This window comes from Pinus tabuliformis, chromosome 8, assembly GCF_031772625.1.
Source record: "Pinus tabuliformis cultivar Carrire ecotype Pingquan chromosome 8, CPIR1, whole genome shotgun sequence".
Classification (NCBI taxonomy): Eukaryota; Viridiplantae; Streptophyta; class Pinopsida; order Pinales; family Pinaceae; genus Pinus; species Pinus tabuliformis.
Window position 1 is genome coordinate 1,638,432,048 of NC_142294.1, and position 9,879 is coordinate 1,638,441,926.

The following is a 9,879-nucleotide window of genomic DNA, read 5'->3' on the forward strand; positions in this document are numbered from 1 at the left end:
ATTTAGAACTGGAGATGTTTGGAGGTTGATTGATGAGATTTTTGGCATGTGGGAAGACATTGCCATTAAAAACCAGAAGGTCAAAAAGTCTAAGCCATTCATATGTGGCAACAGTAAATTAGCTCCTGAAATGAAGCATCTTCTAGACGATATGACTATCACACCTTGGAGGGCGATGCCAGGAGTGAAAGATGAAAAAATTGTCAAAACAATATTATCTCATGTGAGGTCAGGGGAATTATCATTGGAGGAAATGTCTGAAGAATTTCAAAAGTAAGTTTCTTGAAATATTTTTATTTATTTCTAGATTATAATTATATTTTAAATAAAACATGTTGTTCTTGGTAGTGTTTGTTATACATATCATTATATTAACTTTTTGTTACTTTATCTATGCAGTCACAAAGTTTACATGAAAATTCAAGAACAAATGGTTAGATTGTTGAATGAAGATAGTTGGGATGATGTCGTACGCAACTATCTAGATTCAAGTTCTACATCAATATTAAAAGCTTTTTATCTTGCATTTAAAAAGGTATCTTGATTTATACATTCATTTTTATTCACCTGTGTACTATTTTTAATTTATAACTTACACATATATTTGTTTATTTTATAAAAGATGAGGAAGGATGATAATGGAGTGCCAGATAGTTTCAAAACCTTTATCGAAAAAATAAAGATCGAAAGACTGAGGAAGCAACGTATTAAGGATATTCAACTTGATCCAACTCTTAATCATTTCATTTGGAATGGGCTAGACACTATTCAATATCAAGTAATACAAGGCGACTGTGAAGACATTGCTAAACTCATACCTAAAATGGATTATGCCCTAGTCATTGCAGATATTCCCCATGGTTTCAATATTCCAAACATTGACTATGATAGTGACCCTTATACTTATCAAGCTTTTAGTAAAGTGGTTGCGGGATTTGTAGAAGTCACGTCATCACCATTATGGAGATTTGTGACATTTCATTCAGACACACAATTGGCAATGATATTGTCAAGCTTCAAGGGGAAAACAAATTCAAGGATGCAGCTTACATGGTAAGACGTTTAAAATGTATATTTGATTAATGTTGAAAAATTTATTTATGTACAAGTTAATTTAACTTTTACTATTTCATGTTACAGGGAAAAGTCAACTCTTCTTCACAATGAAGATCAATAATTTATAAATGATTGTGAGTTCATTCATATTGATAGTTGGGCAAAAGATGATAGCCATATGTCTATGATTTTTAATCGGGTAGACAGAAAGAGTCATAGCCAAATACTGAGTTATGATTCTGTTGTGAGAAAACTAACTTATGAAGACAAAGAAGCAAAAGGAGAGATAGTTAAAATTTATCAAAAACCACAATTATTGATTAACTATCTTATAGACATTTGTTCAAATGAAGGAGATTGGGTTTTGGATTTATTTTCTGGCTCAGGTAAGTTTTATTATATGGAATTGAATTTCAATATGTTATTTTTTTAATTAATATGTCATTGTACTAATTTAGTTCATTATTTCTTTTGTGCTTGATAATTAGGTACAACACTAGCATGTTGCCTTCAAAAAGGAAGAAATTGCATTGCAATTGAAAAAGATCCAGTACAGTGCAATTCATTCAGCAAAGAATTAATGCTCTTCAATTTCTTCCAGATGCAATGCAAGAAATTGGGTTGAAGAAAGGGGACTTTAGTGAATCATGTGTGGCAAAAAAGGCAAAGGAACCCCAACCACCATTACATGGAATGTTTGGAAAGACATACATTGGGAGTTTCGCAGACATCAAAGACCCATTAGAAGAGGAAAATGAGCAAATTGAAACAGAAAATATTGTGGAAGAGGACAATGATGAAACTCTAGAGGACGAAGAGTTTGCATTACGTGACATTGTTGATTAAATTTAAGTTATGCTTGTAAATCAAGCTTTGCAATGTTTTGACTCTGACATTTTATGAGAAGAATAAACACTCAATTAGGGTTGTTATATGTTCAATATTGGTAATATGTGATTTTTGCATTGATTTTTAAGTTAATCATTATTTTTTGAAAAAAAAAAGTGATTTTTATTATTTTTTTGACATGAAATTCATAGAAAAAGCTATTATTTAACCATTTTTAGTTAAAATTATCGTATAAAAATTGTGATTTTGACATGTCAATTCTAACAAAAAATTATCAAAACGTGTAGCTTTTTAGTTATATTTATGTTAAAAATTGTTATTTTTATGTCCATTGTTAAAAAATATTGTTTTTTAGAAACAATTATTTCATGTCGATTGAAAAATTAATTAAGGATGTATAAATATGTAGAATATTGAAAAGTCTAAATATCGACCTTCTAATTTAAAAATGCAAAACAGTAAAAACCTCACTTTTTTTTTTTAATTATAATAAAAAACAAGAAAATGTGAAGAAAACGACCACTTAAAAAATTATCAAATTTACTAAATAATTATTTACATTTTATACATTAAAAAATTTAAAGCCAAAAAACAGGGCTTTTAAAAAAGGAGTGTGATGCAGAATGCTCACTTTTTTAAATCAGCATGAAAATCACTACCATTCTAAAACGTGATGTACATAAAGAAAACTAAAGTGCCAAAAACTATGCTCTAAAAAAAACATGTGTGTTCTGCATCACCCCTTTTCAAAATCAGGTCACTTTTTAGCTATCTCTACGAAACGGGTAACAGTATCAGTTCCTGTTTCAAAGTTTACATTGTTATTGAAGGAAAATAATGGAAAATGAATAAAATAGAGGCCTCATTCATAAAAAGGCTTATAAGGACCAGTGGGTAACCTTTTGTTAGTTGAGTTTTGGAGCTCTCTCATTATTCTGTCTCTCTCTCTCACTCTTGGACAGTTAGAGTTTCTTGGAGCACTTTGGCATTCGAGCAAGAGAGGAAAAGAAGGTAAGAGGAAGCAAAGATCAAGCAGGGAAAGCAGGATCATGTAGCTACAATAGGCTTCATTGCAGGTATCGACTTGCATGTGTATTTTCCTTACTAGATTTGGCATGCATGAGATTGCATGTGTTTCTTTTCTACCATGGCATGGGTTTTTCCAGGTGTGACATTATTTTTATCCATTTCTTGATAACTTTGATAAGATGGGTTCTCTCATTCGGTTTATGTGGGATGGCCGGATTGAATTCAAAGCTGAGTTGGGTGGATATCTGAATTGATAAACAAATGGTCTGAGTGGTCCCTGAACCAGAATGAGGATCATGAAGGCACTGGCCTAGTAACCCCTGAACCAGACTATGGGTTGCGGTAAAGCCAGATTGTGTGCCTCGGTGGGCCTAGGAATCCTTGTCGGTGAATGGTGGGATATATGGTAAATCTAAGAGGTGGATTTTCTCTCTGTTGGGCCTAGTGATCCCGAGATGGGATGCACGTAAAGCCTGGAGATTATGTCTCGGTGTAGGGCCTAATGATCCCTCGATCGGACTGTGGATGCAAGGTAAAGCCTAAGAGACTAGGAGGCACTCAAATTCCTCATGGTGTAGGCGGAGAACTCTAGTGGCATCCATATCGATTGGTGTATTTTGGTGTGTTCTATGAGTCCCACATTCATGCTTGGAATATGGCACGAGGGTGATTGCTGAAGAGAGACATGACTCAACCAATCTATGGTCAGGTGGAATGTGGTAGTCTCGTTTCCGGTTGGTTCATTGCATTCATTAATGAGAAATTCATTCCCTTGATTTTTCATGTGTAAATGCACTGAGGTATATGTGGATCTTGATGGATGATATGTTTATGGTATTTTTGTTCTATTATGCTGGTTATAGTGATTCTTAGATAGGCATGAGATCCCTACACTTAATTTTGTGGTTTACACCTATAGGTTACATGTTGATGATATGTTTGACGAAATGCATGTCATGGTTAGTAGGGGTTTGGTTATGGTATTGTTCATTTTATTGCTTTTGCATCATTGTTTCCCTGTATTTTTACTGATTCTAAGCTATCACTCCATTCTGGGTGTGGCTTGGGATCTGGGCTTGAAAAAGTGGCTTAAATCTTGGGGTCGTTGGCAAAGAACTAGCAATTTTGGTCCTTAGCTATTGGCAGGCAAGCCTGTGAGAGAGACTTTGGTTTGTTGGTCTCTCCCTTACCCATAACATGAGAGCGACTATGACCTAAGAGATCCAGAACAATAGTGGAACCCAGGCACAAGTTGTCTGAGTGGCTGACTTGTCTCCTAAGGGTTTTATTGATGATGTTGGATGACTATGTACGATGTTCCATTGATTCCACTTCCTTAAGGTCACATAAGAAGTCAAATCTGATCGTAGTAACCTCCTGCCTCATGTTTACCCCGGTTGGCATGGTTACTTGGGTGGATGTGGGAGGAGGGTGTTATACATATAAAGAGGTATGTTCTTAGAAAGTGTTGGGTGGGTGCATAAAGATGATGGCCCAAAAAGTGGCAATGGGGCCATCAAGAACATGCACCTGTAGGAACATGTGTGAATTCCAAGTAGTGTGTACACATTTTGGGAATCTAGGCTTGGGAAGGCATAAGTTGCCAATTAGGATACCATCTAGGTCACCAACACGAGATTTAATATTTTTTCTTAATATTCTATTTCTAATTTTTTACTTTTATCGAAATCCCTAAATATATGGAACTTACCTCCCATAGCATGACACACTTCATTAATCCTTAGAAGGTCGTAGAGATTGGTGGCCCTCTCCTATTTTTCTTTGTCAAAAGGGTTATGCTAAAAGGCCTAAGGAATAATCTCAAATTCTTCCCTAACAATTCAATTATAGTTGTGCATGGTCATTGCAATTTGATGACCATAGCGAGATAGGAAGGTTATTATCAATGTAATAATATATTCCTAGCAATGAATTACTCATCATCACCTTGAGGCGTGTGCAACAAATTCTGTATATTTTTGATACATGCAACATAGCTAGGGCTTTGCAAGTGCAAGGCATTCAAGATGAAATACATCATGTGTATACACATTTTTTAGAACCCCAAGAAATACCAAACCAAATAGGTTAATGGTAAGAAAGAGTTGTTTTACCATCACTAGAAGAGTCAATATATGAGGAGTTTACTCCAAGAGCTAGCACTTTTGGCTGTTGCAAAATTCCTTTTGGTGTTTGCAAAAAATGTTCCAAGGGGAGCCACAACTTTCCACAATCACATTGTAAAACTTTGTTGGGGTCATGAAACTCTAAATACACCCTAAGAAATACCCAATCTTCTTTCAATCTTGACAATTCCATCATCACTAAAGCTCCACCTTTGTCTTCCTAGTTTTTTACCATACTAAAATCAACATAAACAAATCATGGGTCGTTCGACAACTCATCATCCATCCACCACTAAAATTTTGTGCTTTCATCTACATCACTAGAAGCATATACATTTGACAAATCTAAGGGTCAATAGTTAAGATTTAACAATTATGAAAGCAACCTTTGAGTCGGGTCAATCTGTCATCCAATAATCACTGAAGTAGGTAGAAGGGAATGAGTGTAGCATGACTACCTTTCCCATTATGATAATCACATTACAATAAATAAACACTTAGAGTGAATAACATATAAGGTCATACACAACAGAAATGCAATTATGCACTCCACCAATTAAAGTTGTTATTTGTTAGATTGTATGTTTTTTGTTACTTAGATCTTTCAAACTTTGGGTATTCCATGAGGAAACTTTCATTCGGAACTCATTATGTTTTTCCTAATCTCCTCCAAGCCAACGAGAGTAGTGAAAGGGTTCCAAACTTCAATAGGTTAATTTGGAATTTTTTAATTTTATCAAAAGTAATAGGTGGGTGCTACTTTAGATGGCCATCCACTAGGTCCTTTGATTGAGAATTTAATTATGAGCGAGGAGAATGAACTTGATGGATCCCCTCTCCTTGTTGAGTAGGCCTTGAGACATATTGAAGGATGGAAATATTAATTGATGGAGTCAAAGGCACATTGACATTAGATGCTACTAGGATCTTCTAGATGGGGCCTTCTAAGACTCATTGTTCTTCTTTTGGTGGACAATCTAGATCCAATCAATATAATTATTATTTTGAGTACTCAATTGAACTTGTGGTTTATCAAAGAGGAAGGCCACCAAAATAGTCAACTTTAACTATTCATAGAAAGTAATAGATATATGATGAACCAAAATTTAACCTTGAAACAAGTATTAAGTAGGTTGGTATAATTGGTAAATCAACCTTTCAATTTTTATAAAATACTCTATAAGAACAAACTCTTTCAAATCCATATACATATTAACTTTGACCCAAACATCTAAATTAAAAAAAACACCAAAATTGACAATACATAAATCCATCTATAAATATCTATAAATATCTATTCATATTTGAAGATAACAAAAATTAAATATAAAATATAAAATACTTAATCCACACACTGCATGTCCATGAATATCAATAATAAAAAAAATAAAAAAAAATAAATACAATGCTACTTATTTGTCCTTGAAATCTCCCTAACGATAATTCCCAATAAGAAAATCAAATTTTAAGTAAAAAATAATAAAAAAAGTCAATCCACAAGTAAATAAGCATCAATCTCGAATCAAAAGTGCATATCCATAAACCTCACTTAATTATAAAAAGTAAATAAGCATAAACCTTGAATCAAGAGTGCATATCCATGAACTTCACTTAATAATAAAAAGTAAATAAGCATCAACCTTGAATCAAAATAGAGAGGGATACAATGCTACTTATTTGTCTTCAAGACCTACCTAACCGCAACTCCTAATAACGTTTTTAGAAAGGACACAAAGAAGTAAAATTTTATCTCAAAAGTTTATTCCGTGAAGCATTACATATATGGGCATACAAGATTTAGACATCATTGATAATTTTGCCAAAATAGGAGGTACCATGACAGACTCGAGTCAGCAATGAGCATGAACAGATTAGGTACATTTGGTCGTAACACCATCATAGAAACATTGATGTTACAACACTCTGAACATCGAGCCCAAAGATTCCCATTGATTTCAGAAAAAAACAAGGGCCACCTGCAAAATATTGACAATGCTTCATGAATTTAATTGAGACATTGAGTCAAAATGGAGTTGTTTTTAGCCTAATTTTTTTTGGAAGTTTTTAGGATGGGTTTTTCTGGTTTAATTTCTTTAAAATCTAGTAGGAATTCACTGAAATCACAAGTTTGATGGGTAACCTTGTGCAATCAAAGTGTCCGAGGGGTTTTCCAGGGTGCTGAATCCATATATACAGTGAAAAAAATAGTTTAAATAACACAAATCAAAATTTCACATCAAATTTTTCCACCAAATTCCGACACCAAAAAATCTAAAAAATCATGCTTAATACAACTCCATCATAAATAACTTAATACAACTCCATTATAAATAACTATAGAAGCGTAATATGCTTAAAAATGGCATATTTTCATCAAAAATTCTACTTGGGAAAGTTTATATGGAATTAAATGTTAATGGGGACTTAACAATCACCCATTTTTTACTAATTTAATCAAATCTATGATTAGATTCATCACGAATAAAGAGGAGACAGATTTTGCTGACTAACTTTCACGAGAAATTAAAGGACAGAACTTGCCGACTGGACCAGTATAGAATATCTTGAAAGACGTGCAACATTGAAGATCTTTAATGGCGGCTCCAGCTTACCAAACATTTGTGAGAACTCAGGAGTGTGGCGCTGGAAGGAGGTGGCCAGCGTTGCATTGGAAATGGTTAAACTAAGATGTGACACTAAAAATCACAGGCGGTGGAGAATGTTGCGCTGGAAGGTTGTTACAGGTGTTGCGTGTGAAATGGCCGAATCAGAATTTCAGCTTATCTTATAGATGGCGCGGCACCGTCTGTTCGCAGTGGTCGATTAAAGTCGTTTATCATCCAGCCTCAACCTGGTATGTCGATGGAAGGTTAGTTAAAATGGGCGACCTGTACAAGTCTCATGATTTGCCTGTGTTGCCGGAGGATTTGATCGTGGAAATACTGGTGTGGTTGCCAGTGGAGTCTTTGTGTAGATTTCGCAGTGTGTCCAAGAAATGCAATGCTCTGTTCACATCAACCCAATTCATAACAAGTAAATGGGCGGAGAAGGCTCGTAACAGGAAGCCATGGCTGCTTGTGCAAGATGTTGGCAGAAGGCCTCTTCATTGTTTGGCTTACTTCTTCTTCACAGGAACTTGGAGGAATACCCCCTGCGTCTCCTTTCCCTCCTTCGTGGAGCCAAATGGTAAGGTAAAATTTGTTACTTTCTATGGATCAGGGGCAGGCTTGTTCTTGCACACAATCGATCCCCACCCATATCTATCATTTGTTGTTTCCAATCCCCTCACAAGAACCTCCTTAAAACTGACCCCCATCTCATCCATAACGGTCTTTAGTGTTGGAGGCATCGTGGAAGGGGAGGGCGACAGTAGAGGGACATACAAAGTGGTGGTGGTTGGTGAGGACAGCCATGAAGCGGGGATAGTGGAAATCTATGATTCTGCATTCAAGTCGTGGAGAATTGCAGGACGCCTGCCACATGATGTGCACATTGACAAGAAAGACATGGTTTTCTGCGCAGGCTCATTCTACTGTTTTGCAGATCTTCATGACCAATCGGGCATTATGGGTTTCAGCATCCAACAGGGGACTTCCATTTTTGCGCCATTGCCGGAGATGGCTGACAGTGACTACATGTCACCTTACCTTCTCACCTACGGGTCATGGGTTCTAGTCGCCGGGTACATTTTCGGACATACAGGGGAGCTTTTGCAAGTTATTATATGGGAGTTTGACAAAGACAAGGTGAACTCTTCTTCCTCCACCTCTTCATCCTCATCATGGTGGAAGGAGATTGCAAGAATGCCTCCGTCCCTGTCCGAAGATTTCAAGAGGATTTCTATCGGCTGCAGTAAGTGGTGCATAGGAGTAGGGGATTGCACATGTTTCATAGTCGCTGGACATAGGAATAGGAAATTTAGGAAGGTGGCAGAGGTGGTAGTTTACAGTGTCACTGAAAATGCATGGAGATGGCTTCCCAGCCGTCCTGTAGACACCACCGCAAGTACATCGGAATGCTATGAGATTGTCATGGCCTTTGAACCTAGGCTTGATATGAAGGTTGGATGAACCCTGGTATGCATGCCTTTGATTTCACATCCACCACATTGGACATTTTAAACATTATAACTTTCTTATTTGGATCTTCAAGTTTCTCTTTACAAGTTATCTTGTCTTGTAATGTTCTTTGACTTTGACATCTTTTTAAACATTAGGATTAGGATTTCCTTATTCAGAGCTTATGTTTCTCTTTACAAGTTGTGCATCCACCACATTGGACATTTTAAACATTATTAACTTTCTTCTTTGGAACTTCAAGTTTCTCTTTACAAGTTGTCTTGTAATGTTCTTTGACTTTGACATCCTTTTAAACATTAGGATTAGGATTTCCTTATTCAGAGCTTATGTTTCTCTTTAGAAGTTGTGTTGTTTTGTAATGTTCTTTGACTCAAATTGGAGACCTGTCCTTACTCCAAACAGCTTTGAGAAAACACAGCTTCAGGCCTTGTAATCTCAGGTATGTTTTTGAAGATGTACCAAGAAACTGGAGACTCATTCTTTGCTAACATGGTGTGGATGGGATTTGGAAAAGTGGTTTAGATTAAGCCATTGCCCTTCAGGGATTCAGATTGTAACAGAGATGTTACCAAACATTTCCATGTTTGTTATGAAAGCGCCAATCATGTCATTTCAACAACACTGGCTTCAATCACAAATTAGTGGAATATCTCATGTTTAAATTGTTAATGTTCATCCTTAATACCTTAAAGGGATGCTTGGAGTTTTGAACTGGACCCAGAAATAGAATAGTTGTTTTG

General features: G+C 35.8%; 1 protein-coding gene across 1 annotated transcript; it reads left to right on the forward strand.

The window, feature by feature from the left end:
• Positions 1-7,704: 7,704 nt before the first annotated feature.
• On the forward strand, positions 7,705-9,207 carry LOC149242424 (F-box/kelch-repeat protein At5g15710-like). Its single transcript, XM_089367682.1, has one exon. It carries the CDS (start codon positions 7,940-7,942, stop codon positions 9,128-9,130), a length of 1,191 nt encoding a protein of 396 aa, XP_089223808.1. The 5' UTR covers positions 7,705-7,939; the 3' UTR covers positions 9,131-9,207.
• Positions 9,208-9,879: the final 672 nt, after the last annotated feature.